General features: G+C 36.8%; 2 protein-coding genes across 2 annotated transcripts; one reads left to right on the top strand and one right to left on the bottom strand.

Annotated features, from left to right (window-relative positions):
• The first annotated feature begins 4,996 nt into the window (after positions 1-4,996).
• LOC115724118 (uncharacterized) lies at positions 4,997-7,237 on the top strand. Its single transcript, XM_030653584.2, has 3 exons — positions 4,997-5,197; positions 6,060-6,127; positions 6,239-7,237. Exons 1-3 carry the CDS (start codon positions 5,092-5,094, stop codon positions 7,076-7,078), a joined length of 1,014 nt encoding a protein of 337 aa, XP_030509444.2. The 5' UTR covers positions 4,997-5,091; the 3' UTR covers positions 7,079-7,237.
• Positions 7,238-9,826: 2,589 nt separating this feature from the next.
• LOC115724119 (uncharacterized) lies at positions 9,827-10,963 on the bottom strand. Its single transcript, XM_030653586.2, has 2 exons — positions 10,422-10,963; positions 9,827-10,327 (listed from the first exon to the last, which is right to left on the bottom strand). Exons 1-2 carry the CDS (start codon positions 10,585-10,587, stop codon positions 10,110-10,112), a joined length of 384 nt encoding a protein of 127 aa, XP_030509446.2. The 5' UTR covers positions 10,588-10,963; the 3' UTR covers positions 9,827-10,109.
• Positions 10,964-20,518: the final 9,555 nt, after the last annotated feature.

Below are 20,518 nucleotides of genomic sequence, written 5' to 3'. Positions count from 1 at the left end.
TCAGCATATGGAGCTAAGTATGAAGAGCTAAAAGGGAAGTATCGAAAAGAAAAGACTAACCCTGGTGAGCTCCTTCAAGACTCCGCCCACCAACACATCCAGAGATGAGTCGTCAGCACCAGCCAGTTGCTCACCGACCTTAGGAACCAGCCGGTTCATGTAGTGAGCCATCACCTCCTTGCCCTTCTTGGCCTCAGGCAGCACGGGCGCGGGTGGAGTTGGTGCCTGCACCCGCTGAGGGATCCTCCTGACAAGTTCGGACCTAGATGTTGGTGGCCCAGACTCCTTAGACTTGGCAGATTTGGGAGTGGAAGGATTCGCAGCAGTCAGCTCCTCGGAAAGGTCAATAACCTCTCTAGAAGGTCTCTTCTCTGAAGACCCCTCTCCGCCCTTAGACTTCTTGGCCGGAGGGGAGGCGCTAGAACTTCCGCCCATCCTCTTCCTCAGAGCGTCAATCATCTGCCGAGACATGTCTGCACAAAACAAAAACAACGTGGTTAGCAAAAACCAGTAGAAAATACAAAACATGAAAGTCAAGAAGCTGAAAAAGAAGTAAAACGCAGAGTGACTGCCCGCCCAGAAAGTCAGAAGTCCATCATCACTTGATATCTCAGACATAACAGCCTTCCCTTTTCCAGCATAGGGATGAGAAGGCCGAACAGGTGAAATGGGCTCCCTTATGCGAATGGCATGTTCAACAGGCTTGGGCGTGGCCGGGAGTTTCTTCTTCCTCTTCAAAGGAGTCACCTGCTCAGCCTCAGCCTCAGCCTCGGCTTCATCTTCAGGATTCATAGGCTCCTGAGCATACTGCTTTGCCCGGGCACCTCCCTTCAACTTAGCTTCACGCTTAAGTTGAATGAGCTCATCCTCCTTATTAGCTCGTTCAGGCCGGGCAGCATCAGATTTCCTCTTCTTCCCCGTCACGGACTTAGGACAAAAGTCCTCTGGGTAAAGCCCGTACTGCACCAGATTCTTGTCGGAGGTCAACTGGATGATATCCCTGTCTTCCGCCGGCAACCGGGAAAGATTTTGAGCTCTATCCCTAAGAGCAAAAGTGATGGGAGGACGATGATATGTCGGGATCTACTGAAACCGAGTCTGGGTGATGCTCGGATCCTTCACCATGAAGTACTCATCAACAAAATGCCCTATTTTACTGATGGCCTTGTGGTCCGTCCCACTCAACCACTTAAAGCCTGGCTGAGAAAAGTAAAAATACCCTGACCTGCCTTGGTTGGGGGTAGACTTCAGGTCGAAGAACCAAGCGACCTCGTGGGGAGAAGGAGCATCCTATCCCTAGGAAGCGTAGAGGACGAAGAGAGCGGACAAATACTTAATGCCCTTGGGAGTAATCTGGGCCGGGCAGAGGCCGAAGAAGTCCGCCACATCCCGGAAGTACTTATGCAAGGGCATCAGCGCCCCTTGCTCGCCGTGAGCCCCCGACCAGGCGCAATCCCCTTATCAGGGTTTGTGGCACGATTGTCGTGGGCGGGAATGTACTAGTCCAGCTCGCCCAGGTATCCGTCCTGGTCAAGAGTACGGAGGCGTGCCTCTGAAATCTTGGACGGAAGACTTACCCACCTGGCGCCCAAGGCACCCTGCCTCCTGTGAGGAACCGCCTCAGCAAGCTCCTCACTGACGTAGTCAACGCCCTCAACCAGGACGTCCCCGTCAGCATCGACTGGTTGCCCAGCCTCATTGTACTCTTCATAGTTAGGGGGTTCAATCTCTTCCTCTCCCTCAACAGTGGGAGGGCTGCTCGGACGCGCCTCATCCAGCTCCTCAACCTTCTGGACTTCGGCGTCCCCCTCACGGTCCTCCTCCATTATGACCGCCAAGTCTTGTTCGGCGTCGGCCAGAGTGGCGAGCCGAGCCACCTGGGGATCAGAAGCGTCAGCCAGACGCGTAGTTTTCTTCGTACGAGCCATCATCCTATGGCTGGGTACGGAATTAGAAGGAGAGTTAGCACGAAGACAAGGGTGGACTTCGTGCAGAAGTTGAAGCAGCTCCTGGTCGATTTGATGCTCGGGCTCCCAAGACTCACCTGGGTTCATATACAAAAGACAACACAGAAGATGAGTGTTGGACAGAGTACCAAACGAAAAACAAGCAACTATGTCGACCAGGAGTACCCAACAGATTAAAGAACGACCATGTTCAAAGAAAAGTCTAAACTCAAGAAGTTAGAAAGTTTTTCTTGAGTTAGGGCAAAAAAGTTCACGAAGCTTGGAATAAGCAAAATGGAAAACAGACGCAATGCAGTTCTAAAATAAGCCTTACGGCCGAAAGCTAACACAAGGATATGGAAAAGAAGAGTCGCAGAAGTTTCAAACCCTAGGGTTTCTTAAAGTGTTCTTTCTACAACGAAGTTACATTCAAAGCGTAAGCATGCAAAGGAAAAGCATAAAGGGAACCAGAAACTTACTCAAAGATTCGAATGTCCGGGTTCAAGCAAGCCAGCAATCGTCTAGAAGTACTTTGGCAACTCTGAAGCCAGAAAATTTTCTCTTTTCGCTCTGAAAGTTTACTTAACAACGAAGGGTGATGAAATGAGGTAATTTGCCAGTACTCCAAGTATTTATAGGCAAAAGGGTAACTGTACGTAAAAGAACCTTACACGCATCGACTTCCTGCCTCAAAAGCGAATATGGGAAATCAAAAGTAATTGAGTGCAACCCTCAGCCGTGGAGAGAGAAATTCGGATTTTCAAAATATTAATTGTCAGAGCATTAATTAGCCGAAAACCGAAGGGACGCCCAGTCAGCTTCACATCGAGTCTCGAACGGTCATGCTCGACACGTGTCCCCATACAAAGGCAAAGCCAGCTCGGAAAAAGTCTACACGCCACCTCGGAGGTCCCGTACAGACTTGGGGGCAAATGTTATCCCAAATTTGGCACTCTGACGTGGCATCACGAGAATGGTGACACGTGGACTCTACTTAGAGCATCTGTTCGGATCAACATGCCGAGCAGGATGTCTCGCTGGCATATCCAGAATGAAATACTCAACGAGCCGTGCAGAATGAGCAACACTTAGCGAATTCAACTAAACGCATCGTGAGTCACCAGCTCAATCCCTATAACTCAGGGATCAACTTACGTGGATGTGGCATACTCACGATCCCACTATCGGTGTATTCAGCCTCAATCCCACGATCCTTGCATTCAGCATTGATCACACGATCTTTCTGTTTATGCGCATTGTAACGAGAGAGGAAACTCTTCCTCCTCAAGTTTCCAGCCCTATAAATAGTGAGGAATGTTCACTGGGCAAGGGAGAGCGAGAAATTATACGCTGAAACGCTATAAGCTAAGGCTATCTAAGAATTATATATTCAGAGATATTATTGTAAGACCTATAAGAAAAGGAATCTTCCTCCTTATTCTTAAGTCAATACAACTAACGAGGATTAGGCTATTACCGAACTGCTCGGGGCTGAACCTCTATAACATTTCTGTGTCTTATTATTGCTTTACTACAAATTCTTATTACGACATATCGTTTATCGCTTATCAAAAAAACTCATTGTCGTTAGCTAAAAGCGAAGTCAACAGTCCACGTGGCACAATTTTATTGGTCCACGTAAAAAATTATTTAAAAAAATTAAAAAAATAAAATAAAATTAATTTAAAATTTTAAAAAATAATTATAAATAAAAAATAATTTTTTTCTTTCTTTTTTCTTTCTTTCTTTCTTTCTAGAAAATACCCTCTTCTCTTTCTCTCTCTCGCAGGTACGCAAGCCCACCACCATCTTCAACCCATTGTGGCTGCAGTGAGGCAGCAGGCGTCCAAGACCACCAGGCAGCCCAAGACCACCAGCAGGTAGCAGGCGTCCCACTCTCGATCCCTCTCTCTCTCTCTCAGCCATCTCACTCGATCCAGGTGCCGTCGCCGTCGTTGAGGACCACGGACCCAGAAGCCAGGTAAACCCCGATCCCCTATCTCTCTCTCTCTATCTGCCCGATCTCCTCTCTCTCTCTCTCTCTCTCTCTCTCTCTCTCTCTCTCTCTCTTTCTCTTTCCCTCTCTCTTTAGATCTAGGGATTTCTATAATTTTTTTTGCAATCATAGATATCCTATTGGGTATTATTGTGTTCATTATTTTCAGATATGAGAAAAGATAATTGTTGTGGAGAAAATAAATTTAGGGTTTTCAGATTTGAGTTTTGGGACTGAATTTTTGTGTATATATATTTGTGTGTGTTTATTTGTTTGTTGGATTTGAATTTGTTTAAATTTGGTTTTAGTATTTAATTTTTTTGTGTGATATGGATTTGAAAAATAGGTTGTGGGTGGTGGTGTTTACGATGGTTATGTATGGTGGTGGTTTCGGTAGTGATGAGTGGTGGTGTTTACGGTGGCTACAGATGGAGGTGGTGTTTACGGTGGTTTCGGTTGTGTTGGTGGTGGTGTTTACAGTGACTGTGGATGGAGGTGGTGGACTGATAGAGAGAGAGAGAGCTGGATGGCAGTTGATGGTGGTCTTGGGCCAACTTCATTTCCTGCTGCTGCTACCTGCGAGAGAGAGAAAGAGAAGAGGGTATGTGAGAAAAGAAAAAAAAAGAAAGAAAAAGAAAAAGAAAGAAACGAAAAAAAAAGAAAATAATTGTTTTTTTTTTATTTATAATACTTTTTAAATTTTAAATTAATTTTATTTTATTTTTTAAAATTTTTTAAATAATTTTTTACGTGGACCAATAAAATTGTATATTGTGTCCGCGTGGACAATCCAACCTGGTACTTGACAGTTAAATTTGGACGAAAGTGTTAAATTGCTAACAGAACACGAGTATTGGGGGTTTGGGTTTTGGATTAAGTAAAATCAAAATGAAAGTTTTGAGAGTTTGCCGCCATTTACTTTTTTTTTCTTTTTCGCATTTTTCCCATAATATATACTGTTTAAAAAATCCATATTTTTCCTTGAATAAAGACAGTAATTTCCACTTTTTCTAGGTTACTTTGCTCCAAAAAAAAAAAAAAAAAAAAAAAAAAAAAAAAAAAACTTGTGGGTCCTGTGATGGGTGAGGCGCCTTTTAGTTATGGTTTTACCATCTGTATCAGTCTGAGAATGGGTTCGAGGGCTCGACAATGGCAATGACATCAAATATTAAAGTCTCAATTTTCGCAGACACCACCTTAGGCACTCGCATAGCTATGGCCGTCCCTCCAGAGATCACTGCAGTAGATTTTAAGAGTACGCCACCGCACAAACTTAAATTCTCACTACATTAGTAATTTTTATCTATTTATTTTGGCCTTTTAATTTGAGTTACTAGCGGCATTTTGTGTTCATAGTTACCAATTTTGTTGTTTATTGGTTGGGTGGTGACTATGTTTTTGGTTCATGTATGTCAATTTATGTGCTCATTTCTTATGCATGTTCTACCCTTGTCATTGGTGGGCATTTATCTCATTGTGTCTTTTCTATGGCTCATTTCAGTGGTTTCTTATGCATGTTTTTGTTGTTTACTTTTACTTTCTTGGAATTTCTCTTTCGTATGATTTCCCCATCGGAAGTACTGATTGAGTGTGTCATTTTGTTTCAATGGCTGCATTTTTTCTGCAAGTGATTTTCCCTGTCTACGCTATTTCTTTTTTCAGATTTCAATCACACACTTAGCATTAATCCGAGAGGTTATAGTTTGGTAGCTATGAATCTAATATAAATCCCATAAATTAATCATGAACGTGGGACAAACACACAAGTTAAACCCTATCAGTTGTGCTGTGTTGGTCGAATGGAAAGAAAGATAAAGATATTATTTGAGTATGACATATTGTTCACACAATCGCATCTTTACCAATCTGTAATGAGAAATATCTTAACTGGCAACAATTTAAACATAAACGAGAGTAAATTAAGCATTGGGTTGAGACATGTGGAAGTGGAACTTGTCAAAATTTTACCCTCTATATGTGTAAGTAGATGTAGCATGGCTTTAAAGAATACCCAGTCTACTATCTTTATAATATAATTGGTTCTGCACTTTCATTCTTCTTGTTGTAATGTTTTCATTCCCTTCAGAAAGTTAATATCTGTTACTTCTCTTTTTCAGGGAAATTTGAGAGAGTGCACTGTAAATACTTTGCAGGATCAGGAGAGATAGAAGTTTGTGGGTTAATGGTGCATATTTAATTGTTTATTTCATTGTATATTTTCTATTTTGCTGGTCATGATTCACCTCTTTTTCCCCTTCCTTTTGCAATACTAATATGGCACTCCATTGTATGCTAGGTTAAGAAAAAGTCACGCTTCTATTACCTGCCTGACTCAATTCCTATGAAGTATGCTTTCCAGGGAGTGAGGGGCACCTGGTTTCTTCATGTTGAAGCCAAAACTTCAGCCAAATGTTTTGGTACGTGTTTACTTGGTTTAGCTGTTGAAAATTCCTTTGCAAGCGCAGACAAGAGCAGTACAAAAGGTGAGAGAAAGAAATATCAGGACATTGAAGTACAGAGTCATAAATCTACACTTGAGGGGAGTAGGTGTGATGGTGTATCAAACAAGAAGACGAAGAGAGAAAGGAAAGAATGGTTTTTAGATTACAATGCTAATGAAAATGGGATCAAGTGCACTAGTTCTGACACAAAAACTGCAGTTGTAAATGCTAACAAGATTTCTGATCACTCTACATTGGTTAAAGAAGTTGAACCTCCATATCCTCAGGCTCCTACATCAATGACAGAAGTCCCAAGTGAAATATTTTCAGAAGCCAAATCTGTTACTAGCCTCATTAAGAGATACTTTCCTCACTCAAACGAGATTAACAATTTCTCAAGTCCTGCAAGTTCTGATGCTACTTCTAAAATTCGAAAGCGGAGGAAGAAATACTCAAAGACCAAATTAGATGATCGAGTTGAATTCTTTCCCAAGCTTGCTGAATGGAGTCCCTCAGAAATACGTGGACCCGAAGTTGGGAGACGTCTCCAAATGGCGTCAAATAATCTTGGATCTTCCGCAAGCAAAAAAAAGTCTGCAATTTATTTCAGCAGATCTAAAGATAAAAAAGTGTTAGGGTTTGATGCTCCTTTGACTAAATGGTCAGTTTTTGAGATCAGTGACAGTGATGGCTAAGAGAATATGAAATTCAAGTGTTAAGTGTTGGAGGGATTCAAGATTACATCAAATAAAGCTAAAAGGTGGTTTCCATTTGGAAACACAAACCCTCAAGCCATCACAAATTAATTTACCTAATATAGGTTCAATTTGACATTCCCATTCCACTAACCCTATGTTGGACACCACAACACGTGAAAACGTAATTACTTTATTATTGAAAAAGTAATTACACCAAGACTTGAACACTTTTTTTTTATTAGACCACAATACACCAAACACTTACTCTTTAATTTAATCACTAGACACCTTTACTACACACTTATATATAACTCACACTTTTGGGACACTTTGTATTTAGACACTTATTAAGAACACACACACACACTTGTGTATAGATAACTTAGCACAAATGGGCCTCAGGAGTCTCCTTCCAGTCCACTCGGGCATTGACAAAAGCGGAGAGAGGAGCGTTGAGAAGGAAGATAAGAACGACACGTGGCACCGGGTCGAGCGAAGCAGCGGGAAGTTCATGAGGAGGTTCAGGCTTCCGGAGAATGCGAAAATGGATCAGATCAAAGCTGCCATGGAAAATGGGGTACTCACTGTTACAGTCCCTAAAGAAGAGATCAAGAAGCCTGATGTCAAATCCATTGAAATATCTGGTTGATCTTTAGAGCGTTTGTTGGTGCGACTGTGATTTTGGTATCAGAGCCGGATCGAGTTCGTTCCGAAAGAGTCCTTTGTTGAGTTTCTTAAAGTGATCGTGTGTGGTTTGGTACTATAGAGTTTGCACGATGGGTGACCTTCAAGTGGTCGGCGGAATTAAGAAACTTAACAACCAAAATTACAACACGTGGTCGATGCACATGGAGGCATATCTCCAAGGCCAAGACTTATGGGAGATCGTTGGTGGCAATGAAGTCACACAACCAGAGGATGCATCCGCTTTAAAGAAATGGAAGATTAAAGCGGGCAAAGCCATGTTTGCGATTCGGACCACAGTCGAAGATGAGATGTTGGAGCACATCAGGCCGGCGAAGACACCGAAGGAAGCATGGGATACTTTTGCATCGCTGTTCACCAAGAAGAATGATACAAGATTGCAGCTTTTGGAGAATGAGCTTCTCTCAATCAGGCAGCGCGACATGACGATCAACCAATACTTCACCAAGGTAAAATCTCTTTGTCGCGAAATCTCTGCATTAGACTCTGGTGCTGGCATGTCAGATGCTAGAATTAGAAGAATTATTATTCATGGATTAAGGCCAGAATATAGAACTTTTATTCTTTACCGATACAAGGTTGGCCAAGCCAACCTTCTCTTGTTGAGTTAGAAAACTTGCTAGCTGACCAAGAAGCGTTAGCTAAGCAAGCGTCTGGAGTCTCATTAAAGAGTGACGAAGAAGCACTCTTTAGTAGAGATAAGAAAGGACGACCCCGACCAAATACTTGTAGAAATACTAGAAAACATGATGACAAGGATAGTCATCATGGGAGCTCCCAAATAGGGGGAGCTCCAAATAAAGACAAACGGGGTGGTCAATCAAAGAATAACAATAAATTTGATGGAAAATGCTACAACTGTGGCAAGTATGGCCACATGGCTAAAAATTGTTGGTTCAAGAAGAAAACTGCAGAAGGCAATGCAGCCACATCAAATGCAGAAAGGACAAGCGATGAAGAATGGGACGCAGAAGCATCATTCGCAGTGGAGGAAGAAGAATTAGCTTTGACAGCTTTTGTTCCAGGAAAGATCGACTACAATAATGATTGGATAGTCGACTCTGGCTGCTCAAATCATATGACAGGAGATGAAGAGAAGCTGCAAGATATGACAGAATATAAAGGTGGTCGCGTTGTGGTGACAGCCAACAACTCAAGATTACCGATCGCGCACATCGGTAAAACAACAATCATCCCGAGATTCAGCCCAAAAGAAGTTTCACTCCAGGATGTCTACCATGTACCTGGGATGAAGAAAAACTTACTATCAGTAGCACAAAACAAGTGAAGTCTTAGTGTGTGCTAAGTTATCTATACACAAGTGTGTGTGTGTGTTCTTAATAAGTGTCTAAATACAAAGTGTCCCAAAAGTGTGAGTTATATATAAGTGTGTAGTAAAGGTGTCTAGTGATTAAATTAAAGAGTAAGTGTTTGGTGTATTGTGGTCTAATAAAAAAAAAGTGTTCAAGTCTTGGTGTAATTACTTTTTCAATAATAAAGTAATTACGTTTTCACCCTATACTGAATGCTCCCTAAATCTCTATGCATTGCAGTATCATGTTTCCTCAGGTTTCATCTTATTTGCTAACTCCTTAGGTGTTGCACTAGTTAGTGATTTATGCAGTTCTTATTGCAAACTAGCACAAGAAAACGACCTTAAGGAGATGGTGGATAATAGTTCAGAAAGAGTTATTTCCAAATAAGATTTTGGATAGTAAGAACAGAAGAAGATTGCACTTTTAGCTGATCTCTCATATCTGTCGAACTACAGAAATGAGTGGACACATTAACGGTAAAGAAGTACCTGACCAGCCATTTAGTGTCTTCTTATTTTGTTTTCTTAAGTAAATGAGGTGTGTTGAGGGTTGAAGAATAACATGTACATAACTGCTGTCTGGTTTGCTCGTCATGAAGAACTGAGAGAGTGGGAAAGTGATTTGGATGTATAACTTATGTATTGATCTTTCTTAGAGTTTTTTAAGTATATATATGTATATATATATTGGTTTTGAAGATAGAACTTTTTTTTTGTTCGGGTCGTAAGTAAATGCTTTGGAACTGCTTTTAGAGTAATGATATCTGTCCAAAATACTGCTGTACTTTATTGAAATCGAAGGCAATATTTCTTCCATTTGTAAAGTCTTTGTAATTTATATATTGACAGAAATTGAAGGTATGCCATCCATTTGCAATGTTAATTGTGTGTAACATATATTTTTCTTTGTAAAGACATGGACCATAGAACAATTTACTGATTGATATTGAAGTATACTGGTGGATAATGGATGGTGATGTCATGCTCACGCTACACGCTTTGATAGAGTCATGATAATAAGGATGCTTTGAAGTTTTTAATCTTTCTGAGACAAGCATGAGCTCTCTCAAGAACTACTTCAACTCTATCCCTTTTCTTACTTATCTTCTGCTTCTCATCATCTAACTCTTGCCCTGTTTGGTCTTCTGCAATTGATTCCACCAAGTATCTGCTCCTGTAATTTTCGGTTGTAGTACTCTTCTTCTTCTTCCTTCTGCTCGTTGATTCTTTATTATTTTCACAAAACCAAACAAAACCCATCAGTAATCAGTACACATATAATATATTTATATTATGTAGAAGTGGATTAAATTAGTTAACCTTGAGTAGTGGCAGTAGTAGTTGTAGTAGGAATAAGCTGAGAAGTTGCTTGATGTGAGGAGTGAAGGAGAGAGATGAAGTGGTTGAGTTCAAGCTTAAGGCACTCATAACGGTTGGGATATTGTTCTTCCAGCATACGAAGCTCCTTCTTCGCCTCTTCTTCCATACTCGTCTCTTCTTTGACAACTACAACTTCTCTTCGCCAGAAGAAGAAAAGCAATGGTACAACAACAAGTGGTCTTTCTTATTATATTCCAAGTTTTTTTTTTTAAAATAAATTGGACTGTCCATTGTCACATATAACGCAATCCTATAAAGTGGAAGAAATCAGGGGATTATATTTATTGGGCCTATCTGTCTCTCTGTCTGCTGTATTACTCTTTCATATTCCAATATGTTTTTACTTTATTATTAATTTTATTTTGCTGAGAAAACTTTATTATTCAAGACGTCATAAAAGCACTGAAAGGTTATTATTATAAAACTACAACTATGTTTAGGTTTTTTTCTTTTTTGAAAGCTACCTACAACTACGTGTTTAGATTTTTTCTTTTAATTTTTTTTTCATAGAAAACTACATGTTTAATAATGCTATTGTTTTTTTCTTTCCAATTCGTAAAAGGGACGTTCGACGAACTTAGCTTTCAAAAAAGAAAAATTAGCTTTCATGTCTTAGGAAAAAAAAAAGAACATAGCTTTTATGCAAATGTTTTTCAGTATATAAAATAAAAAGGAGGCTCATAACGGGCGAGAAGCACCAGAACAGGATTCAAATTTCCGATTCATTGCTTTGTGCCTTTCGAGAAAAAGTAGGAGCGGAAAAAGGAAATGATGCAACCCTCTTAATTGATTTGGCTCAGATAACTTTTCCCATCAAATTAATTCATATTTGGGTTATTTATACAGCAGCTCTTTCAACAATATAGGTTTTGATAGTTTAGTTCTCTAATATAATTTCTTTTTTGTAAAATAATCTCTAAAATATATAAATTTTGGCAAGGTACTCTCTCAATTTTTATTTTTATTTTTTTTTTAATTGAACTTCGAACATTTTTTTTTTGGTAACATTAAGTTTCCATTCTTAAATAATGATATTTATGTTAATTTTTATTTAATTTTTTTATCAATAAAGATTAATCAAACTAAACATTTACAATCAAATGGCCAAGAAACTCCACCAAATTCACTTAAAGTTCCATTATATTTTTAAGGATCAATCTATTATAACTTGATAATTTTCTCTTAAACAAGACTCAATCTAACTTTGAGATTCTCTTGATGATTCTATCTATATAAATTGGAGCTATATATTTTTTCTCAAATATACACAAGTTCTGATTTAGCCCAATGCCATAAATGGCACCTACTAGAACAAACATAAAAAACATCAACCAAAATTCTTCTCGGTCCCTTTACTTTCAGCCAGCTGATTAAATTATAATTTTCTTAATAGAATAATTGAATATTATTACATATTATTAATACATAATAATAACGATAAGAGCTAATACAAAAACAAAAGAATAAAGAATTGACCGTTCAAGTATTCAAAATTGCATAACAAAAATGCTAAAAATAGTGAATATGTGTCTAAGTATAATATAGGTGTAATAGTACTATCTTATATAATACTATTATATGTATAATATAATGTATAAGATAATATTGTATACCACCACTGATAAATACCCGAATAGGCGATATTCATTAGGCCAAGAGCACCCCCTCGAGTAAAAGCTTCCACAGCTAGTTGGCCAAAATGAGGATCCCAAATTGTTCAAAATGCAGGCCGCTGTCCCGAAGATCGAACACTCCATGTCTAACCATCCGATATGTACAATCTTCATTCGCTCGCACTCACTGCTATTCAGCCTTAGCTTTGTCCTTACCTACACATGCAATCAGTAACTTTGAGTCTTTACTCAGTAAGAAAAGCATAATCATAACATAAATATAAACAAAATTACAATTAAGCGTCCATACACCCAATCATAACCATATCCCTGCATCCCACGCGAAACTGAGTCTAGAACGTTCGTATGATAGTACTATTGACCATAATATCAACCTATACTTGGTACCCTAGTCGTACCGATGTGATAGCGTTAATCAGTACATAAGTCAAACATACATTCATTGATATCCATATAACTCTAAATATAATGATATCGCTATTTCAATGTAATCTAACGGACAAATATTAACATGCACAGTAAACATGTATTCACATATGCATATCATTATACTAGTCTTACCTCGATTCCAAATTCAGATGTGCCGGCAAACTGGAGTGGAACTGCTACTCGATGACTTACAGGCCCAAAAGTCACAATATTCGTAAAACTGATAAGTGATACTCTGAATTACTTTTCAGGGACTTTAAACTCAAAACTAAATGTTTCCCCATTGATATCTAGCAAGACGAAGTCTTAAGCATCGAGGAACCACGAGAAAAACTACGAAATGGGAAACCTGCCTAAAAAACGGTAGGCCGTCTTTCTGGGTCTTGCACTAGGAAAAACGGTAGCTTGCCGTTTTTCACTGTAGAAAAACAAAAGACCCCCAAATCGAACCAAAACTACCCTAAAACTTTCAATAAGCTCTAGAACACCTATATGTGACGGTCAGTACTCCCGTGATCCGTAAGGGGAAACACCAGGTAAGCTGTGCAATCCCACACCGCCTGGGGAAGGTCAAGTGGGATGATTCTGAGACTGTGTACGTATGGGACTACACAGTTGAAGAGGGCTTAGATGGATTGATTGGTACTACCTATCAACAAGGTGCATCTTGTTTTTCGGTAGCCCATCTCGAAAGAACTCCACAGTTAAGCGTGCTTGGCTTGGAGCAATTTCAGGATGGGTGACCTCCTGGGAAGTTTTCCCAGGAAGCGTGTGAGTGAGGACAAAGCACGCTGGAAACACTTGTGTTGGTCTGTAGGGTCAGTCATCAGTCCATGAAGCAGCCAAAGTGACGTACTTGTGTATAAGAGCCAATTATTCTGTAGGTGTAAGGGCCCAATGGAGGCTTGAAGCGGGGGCGTTACAAATGGTATCAGAGCCTTGACCTAGCCGGAAGTGTGGTCGACGAGGACGTCGGACCCCGTAAGGGGGGTGATTGTGACAGTCAGTAGTCCCGTGATCCGTAAGGGGAAACACTGGGTAAGGTGTGCAATCCCACACCGCCTGGGGAAGGTCAAGTGGGATGATTCTGAGACTGTGTACGTATGGTACTACACAGTTGAAGAGGGCTTAAATGGATTGATTGGTACTACCTATATCAACAAGGTGCATCTTGTTTTTCGATAGCCCATCTCGAAAGAACTCCACAGTTAAGCATGCTTGGCTTGGAGCAATTTCAGGATGGGTGACCTCCTGGGAAGTTTTCCCAGGAAGCGTGTGAGTGAGGACAAAGCACGCTGGAAACACTTGTGTTGGTCTGTAGGGTCAGCCATCAATCCATGAAGCAGCCAAAGTGACGTACTCGTGTATAAGAGCTAATTATTCCGTGGGTGTAAAGGCCCAATGGAGGCTTGAAGCGGCGACGTTACACTATACATGTCATAATGAATTATTTCTAAGCAATAAAATCTCCAAAAAACACAGTAATTCAAAAATCACCATAACTCAAACTTGGTCAACACCACAATCAAACGTCAAATTTACATCAAATAAGCATAGACAACTTCAAGTTGACCTCAAAAATTTATACTAAAGTTCATCCAACCTAAAACTACTACATCAATAAATTGCATGTCAAAGCTAACTAAAACATACTATAATCAAAGAAATACTAGGGTAAGAGCTTACCATAGGATCACATTGTCGGAATTATTTTACCAGGATCTAGATTTACTACCATGTATGTTATTTAACATCCTAATTATGAATTTCTAAAACGATGTAAATAAACACATATAAAGTTTCAGAAACCTTACAGTGGGTGCAGCGGAATATTAATGGCTCCTTCCACTCAGATCTCTAACTCTTGTATCCTGTCTGTAGCAGGGATCACCAAATCTGAGCCCGAATGTCCTTCTCTTGATTCTGGACTCTTCACAGCCTTACACACTATGATTGAGATACCACTTGATGTGTGTGGGCACTCACTCTATCACTCAAGGTATGAAAATATGAAGAGAGGAAGAGAAGGGTTGGTTTGAAAATAGGTATAGAATATATATGGCTCAACTTTTTCCTGAAGGCAAGAATTTCATCATCTTTTAGTGTGAGCCATCACTATAGGCAACCACCTAGGTTTAGGTTAGGATTTATTAGGCATTAAAATAATGGAAAAATTAAATGGAAAATACTCTACAGGTGGCCGGCCAAGGATATGTGGGCCCCCACTTAGAATTTTGCCACTTTTAACAATTTTCCCTTATTTCCTAAAAAATGCTATTTTTCCAATTCTAACCACTTAAATGCCAAAACTGTTTATTGAATAATTAAAATTAATTATCATATAAAATTACCATTTAATATATTTATTAATTAGACTTAATAAAATCTCTTAATTAATAAACAAACCCTAGAATATCTTTTCTTCACAATTAAGCCCTTACTTAGTGAAAATTCATAAACTAGACATAGTCTAATTTTAGAATTATAATTGATTAATTAAAATCAATTAACTGAGTCTTACAAGCAGTATGGTCTCAACTAGTATGGGGACCATGGGCCTATACAACCGAGCTTCCAATAAGCAGAGCTAGAATTTACCAAGTAAATCCCCTGACTTATTAATTTTTTATTGCATCCACCATAGAACTTGGAATTGTACTCTCAGTCATATAGAACGCTCTATATGTTCCACGATATAGATACGCTATAAATATTTAATCATCGTTCTAATCTCAATAATCAAAGATCCTCTATAGATGATTTACACCGAGTAGGGATAAATTTATTATTTCACCCCTCAATGTATTTTATCCTTAAAACACTTAGCTTCCTATAAATGATGTTTCAGTGAGCTAATATAATTACCGAAATAAGAGCTCTTCCATTTATCTCTATTAAGCCAAGCTCAAAGGAAATCATCGTTTCACTTCTATGTCCTGATAGAAGTTATAGATCCATATCTATGTTTAACTCTCCCACTCAATTGTACTATCATGTTCCCAAAATGTACTTATCACCCTGACCAGAAAGTAGGCTTAACTAACAAATCAAAGAACATGAATAACACTCCTGAGATTGAACCTAAGCATGTCAGGATTAAGATCTTTTGATCTAAGATCAACCAGTGATATTGACTAAGAAGATACAACAATAAGATTATAATATCTTTACCAAGATCAATATCGGTCCCAATCCAATTCTATACTCCATACATCCAAAACTAGCATACTTTGCCAATGTTTTGGAAAGAACATAACACTTGTCCAAGGTGTAAATATACTTTATTGCTGATTATCACATCAGTGTAAATCTAGTGCACTGATGAATCGGGGACATTGTCTTTTGAAGCATATAATCACAATCACATTCCACTGTGTTGACATCACTGTAATTGTGAATGACTATATGTTCTGGACTTAATTGATTTTGTATACATTAAACCATAAATATGAAAAAACTACATGTAAACATAAATGACTTCTAATCTTTTATTGATAACAAATCAGATTAGATTGAAATGAGTTTTATTTAGGGCATAAAATCCCAACAAACTCCCACTTGCACTAACATAAAACAAGTAGTGCATTTCAATCAATCTATTGTCTTGATCTCTAAATCAAGTTTAGTATATTTGACTCAAACCCAAATTACTGGAACTGTAAGTCTGTGGTAAGCTACTGCTTTCTCTACCATTACTTCCTTTGTGTTCATAAAATATTATGCAACATCATTTACTATATGCATTACTCATCAAGGGATACTGAATTCTTTACTGCTTATTAAGTGCATCTGAATAAACAGAAGACATATCTCTCATTTTATCCAAAAAATTGGAATAGAGATAACACAGTGTAGAATTTTCCTCAGTTGAATAACTTTCCAGTAATTTTGAAATTACAAAGTTATGTATCTTCACTGATGGAGCTTAAATTATTATAGATGGACTTTTACATCCTACTAGAATAATTCCTCCACCCCAGAGTAACCACCATCCGAAATCCTTTATGAGTTGGTGTAAATATAAGGACTTCTAATATACATCCCTATCATCTAACATATAGGTCACTTTCAGAAATCTTTCTTGACTGTCTCCTTATGTTCCTTGTTTGATTACATCTTTGATGGCTCCCACTCAACAGTAGAGTCTAGTTAAATTCATACATAGAAGTACATTTAACCTCTTACTATTTTTTTTCAAGGTTATCTTGTTGTGACATATTATCTTAGTCTGAAACTGTAGGTTCCTTCTAGACTAAGTCATCAACATAGAAATCTAGTATTTTACTTTAATGTTCAATACTTGCTTAAGATTAAGTAATCACTAGAGATACCATAAAAATTTTCATGAGGATTAGGAATTTTTTCCTAAGTCATTCGAATAGACTATGCAAGAATTCTACTATCTTATTCTCAAAGTTCTGATAAGTTATTTCTATCCATGTGAATGGTTAGATTTACTTTCTCAGTTGAATTCTAAAGTGCCTATCACAAGTGTCATCCAAATAAAGATGGGCTTAGAATTTTAAAATTCTCCCACTCAGATAAGGTACTATGATACTATGACCAAGAACTTTTATTGGTATCAATTTTTATTACAACAGTAATATATTAAATGGAACATAAATTAAGATCAAGAATAAGTTCTAAATAATTTGCTCATTTTGTTCATTATATTACATCCATGTTTAATCAAAAATATGTGTGCCATAGAGTACTGTGGTGCATTGAGTATAGTCTAGAGTTAAAAATGAACTACATATGTCAATAATTTAATCCACCCCTAAGTGATATAGAGATCATGTGGAGTTATGAATATAATCCAGAGTTCAATAGATATAAAAGATCGTTGAACTGCATATCATTCTTAACTTATTCCACCCCTATTAGATCAAAAGATCTTTTTATTAAACAAATTCTTAATAATTGTTTCAGAATTAACAACTATTCATAAACATAGAATTGAAATTCTAAGTGTTTATGTGGCATTCATTCTTTGCAGAGTTTAATATACCATAGAATTTGTATCAATAATAAAACACAAACACATACAAACACTATAAACATAAAAATATAATTGGTACTGACATACACAAGATAAAGTAAATGAAGCTCAATTCATAAATGCAATTCATTTCCAAAAAGAGAAAACTTTATTATAATATTCTCCAAAATAAAACGAATTGTCTGCAATAATATGAAAAAATAGGGAATAAAAAAATCTCAAACCAATAATTGAAATCCAAACTGTTCTTAAATTAAAATAATTAATTCAATAATTATAATAAATAGAAGATTCTGAGCTTCCTCTTCAATCTTGGACTATCTCCACCCATCTGACTCAACTCGCTAGGATAGAAATCCAAGTTCAAGCAACTGGAGCTGAAATAAGAAGAAAAACAAACATGGTTAGTAGGTCCAGAATTAATAATCCAAGGGGATAATAATTCTCTAAAACACATGAATTTATAGCATAGAAGTAATACATTGTTTCTTTGCTACAAACTTAGAGCATTGGGATTTCCAGTGGCCCTTTTTATTGCAATAGAAGCATTTTCCTTTTGGCTTATCTCTGGGATTAGCAGCCTTTTTCTTTTTAACTGTTTTCACAGCTTGAACAAGCTTCTTGCTATTCTTCCACTTCTTCTTTTTGTTGGGTTTGGAAGTAGAGACAATGTTTGCCTCAGCCTTAGCCGCCCCATTAGCATTTCTAGAACTAGGAGCTTTAGATCCTCCTTTTTGTGGTCCTCCAATCAAATTTTCAAATGTCTAAAGGTTGTTGATTAACTCGTGAAAGTCAAGCTCCAACTTGTTCATGACATAGTTTGAAGTGAAGGGAAAAAAGGTTGGAGTCAGACTATTTAAGATCAAACTCACTTGAGTTGTCTGATCTATAACAGCTCCATGATTCGCAGCTTCCTGGAAGTAACTAGTCATCTAGAGAAGGTGACCACGGACGCTCTGATGAGGTCTCATCCGTGCGTTGATGAAATTCTTAGTCGCCTAAAAGCGAGCTTGAATTGATGCCATCCCGAATAGCTCAGTTAACTGGTTCATGATTTCTGCAGCCGTGAGAGTGTTAGCAAACCTTGTCTTCAATGTGTCAACCATGCTAGACAGCATGAAGTATCGAGCTTTGTTGTTGGCATTCTACCAACGCTCGAACTTCTCCTTTATTGCCTTGGTTGCATTCTCACCAGGCTACTTAGGAGCCACTTCAATCAACACAAACAGGGCATTTTCACCAATGAGAGCAATGTGAATTTTCTCTCTCCATTTGATAAAGTTAGATCCATTCAGCTTATTATCAGTCAACAGTGACACCACGGGGTTGGTCATTATCATGTTGGATACTACAAATAACAATAAATAGAAATCAAGTAAGGTTCAACTCAAAATCACATTCAGAAATTATTAGCACTTAGCAAGTAGGAACGACAAGTGAAAATACTAAAACATACAATCCTAAATAATTTCCAAGGTCTTCAACAAACTGACACCCGTTTAGGCGAGAGTCAAAGATACCATCCATTGAATAGAGTTGTCAGCTCATCTAAAATGAAAAACATTCTAGCAACCTTTTATTCGATCAAGATGAGAATCCAGCGTTGTCCCGTTTAGGCGAGAGTCAAGGCCATTCTATCTTATGAGCTTCTACCATTATTTTATACTTTTGTAAGTCTTACTAATAGTTACCACCATTAGGGTGATCAATACTAAAAATAAAATACTTACAAATAATACTTATCTTTCGAGATTCTACGGCGTTAAATTGCTAATGAACGTTCCTCCATTAGGGAGGATTACTCACTAAAACAAGAACTATGAAGAACGAACAATGGAGATCGAATATCCTAAAATAAAGCTCATTATTTAATGTATTTTTTTCTAATATTTATTTCAATCTATTTATTTTAAATATATATTTATTTAATTAAAATTTCCAATTTAGAATAAAATTCTAAATATAAATTTTAATTTAATATTTATAAAATTATACTTAGATGGATCTCAAAAAATAAATTTAAATTATTTTCCATCTTAGTAATAATTTTTCAATAAATATTTCAAAAATTATTCAATTTAAGTTGTATCAAAATTAATTAAAAATGAATTCACAACTCAAATTTAATTTTCTATAAATATATACTGCATAATTCGAAAATTAATGTATTTAAAATAAATACAATTTTCAAAAAATGCTATAAAATAAAAATAAAATAAATCATGAAAAATTATTCTAATTTTATGTTGGTCCAAAATTAATTAAAAATTAATTTTCAACATAAATATGATTTTCCTATTTAATTAAATATTTAAGAAAATTATGAAATATTTAAGTATCATGATTAAAATCAACTTAAATATTAATTCTCTATTTAATTAAATATAACTAGAAAAATATTTCAAGCAAACAGACAATAACTATTTAGACTTTCATTAACTAATTGATTTATTTTCTAATTATAATATATTTTAGTCCATTTATTTTAATTAATCATCAAATGAAAAAAATTATTGATTTAAGTTGGTCTAAAATTAATTAAAATAATTAATTTTCAACTTTAATCTATTTTTCAAAAAGAATTCAAAATTTTTTGTATTAAAAAAAATGCAATTTCGAATTTGTATATAAAATGATTAATAAAATAAAATAAAATATATTTTGAAAATTATTCAAATTTAAGTTTTTCTGAAATTAAAATTTCCAACTTAAAAATAATTTTTCATTTAATTAAATATTCTGAAAATTATAATATTTAAGTATCAAGAATGAAATCAGCTTAAATATTTAATTTTTAATTTAATTAAATGTATTAAATATAAGAATTAGATAATCAAGTATGAAATAAACTTAATTATTACTTTTAATTTAATACTAGGAAAAATATTCTAAATTAAGTTGGTCCAAAATATTCTAAACTTAAAATATTTTCCTGATTAAATATTAGATAATATAATTAGTCACTAGAAATT

The sequence above is a fragment of the Cannabis sativa genome, chromosome 9, assembly GCF_029168945.1.
Source record: "Cannabis sativa cultivar Pink pepper isolate KNU-18-1 chromosome 9, ASM2916894v1, whole genome shotgun sequence".
In the NCBI taxonomy this organism is placed as follows: domain Eukaryota; kingdom Viridiplantae; phylum Streptophyta; class Magnoliopsida; order Rosales; family Cannabaceae; genus Cannabis; species Cannabis sativa.
This window is presented reverse-complemented; position numbering and strand designations above follow the sequence as displayed.